The 1,489-nt window shown below is 37.5% G+C and overlaps 1 protein-coding gene across 1 annotated transcript in view; it reads left to right on the top strand.

Moving 5' to 3' along the window:
• Positions 1 to 1,489, top strand: part of LOC106875341 (tryptophan 5-hydroxylase 1) — a 35,906-nt gene that overhangs the window by 3,857 nt on the left and 30,560 nt on the right. Inside the window, exon 3 of the mRNA XM_014923432.2 lies at positions 571 to 621. Coding sequence (XP_014778918.1) covers positions 571 to 621 — 51 coding nt within the window. The remainder of the gene's footprint in view (positions 1 to 570; positions 622 to 1,489) is intronic.

The following is a 1,489-nucleotide window of genomic DNA, read 5'->3' as shown; positions in this document are numbered from 1 at the left end:
GGTTTACTCAGTGGAGGCGCAATGGCCCAGTGGTTAGGGCAGCGGACTCGCGGTCATAGGATCGCGGTTTCGATTCCCAGACCGGGCGTTGTGAGTGTTAATTGAGCGAAAACACCTAAAGCTTCACGAGGCTCCGACAGGGAATGGTGGCGAATCCTACTGTACTCTTTCACCACATCTTTCTCTCACTTTTACTTCCTGTTTCTGTTGTGCCTGTAATTCAAAGGGTCAACCTTGTCACACTGTGTCACGCTGATTATCCCCGAGAACTACGTTAAGGTTACACGTGTCTGTGGAGTGCTCAGCCACTTGCACGTTAATTTCGCAAGCAGGCTGTTCCGTTGATCGGATCAACTAGAACCCTCGACGTCGTAAGCGACGGAGTGCCAACAAACAAAAGGGTTACTCAATACTTTTTCTAGAGAACAAATTTATTATTTTTTAACATGTTGGTTGTAAAAGGTAAAAACTTTAAATTTCAGCAGTATTTTTGTTACTGGTCATAGACTTGGTCATGATAGGTACTACTTGTTTCGGTAAATTGTGAAATGTAAATCATTTTACTTTCAGTGGCCAACCAATACCACGGGTTGAATACACAGCAGAAGAAGTAAACACTTGGTAAATATTTGATAATATACATTTATTTTATTTTACAAAGTTTGCTAACACCTGTTAGTAAATGTATTTTCGACAGAATTATCCTCATAGTAAAAAAAATAAGGTTAGACTTAGCCTCTGGAACAGCACCTAGTCCCATATCCTTCCTAATAAATCTAATACTGCCTTCCTTCAGTTCGATGTTTCCAACTACGATACTTCTGTCTTTCCCATAAAGCCTTAATATTTACCAGGAAGCTTTCGCTCCTCTCTCACTCTGACATTGATATTATTTTAAATGGTACGAAAATCATTCCTCTCATTTAACGACAAATATCGGTCCCGAAATTGTAGCATCTACTACTTTGATATTATGATGTGCTCCTCTGCCTAAGTTACCGATCTGGTGGGCCTGTTTATTCTATCACAAGTTAGTGAACATTTCTCCGATCTGTGTGGGGGTCTGTATAGAGATGAGGCTCTCTTCACATCCACTGGGAGCTTATTACTAAGTTTAAAACTATAGGGAACAATAATAATTAGAACAAGATAAACATATTCAGTTAAAATAAGATATAAATTAATGTGGGGTAGTATTATTTATGAGTAAAACTATAATATTAATGGCCAAACTTAGTAATTTAGTGTTTCATTGTATTATTCTATTTATACTGTAGAATAGATATATTTCTTTAATACCTTGACCTTATTTCCCTTACCTTAAATTTTTTCCAAATTCTTACCACTCCTTAGGGTATTGCCCTTCCATTTCCTTTTTTTTTTCTTTTCTTTCCCTCATGCTTGATTTACCCCTAACCTGCTGTCCACCACTACTTAACCTACCTTCCTCTAAATTTGAAATTACTACTATCCCTCCAATTAGATTTTA

This window comes from Octopus bimaculoides, chromosome 10 (genome assembly GCF_001194135.2).
Source record: "Octopus bimaculoides isolate UCB-OBI-ISO-001 chromosome 10, ASM119413v2, whole genome shotgun sequence".
NCBI classification, from domain to species: Eukaryota; Metazoa; Mollusca; class Cephalopoda; order Octopoda; family Octopodidae; genus Octopus; species Octopus bimaculoides.
The sequence above is the reverse complement of the archived record's forward strand: the minus strand, read 5'-3'. Positions and strand labels throughout refer to the sequence as shown.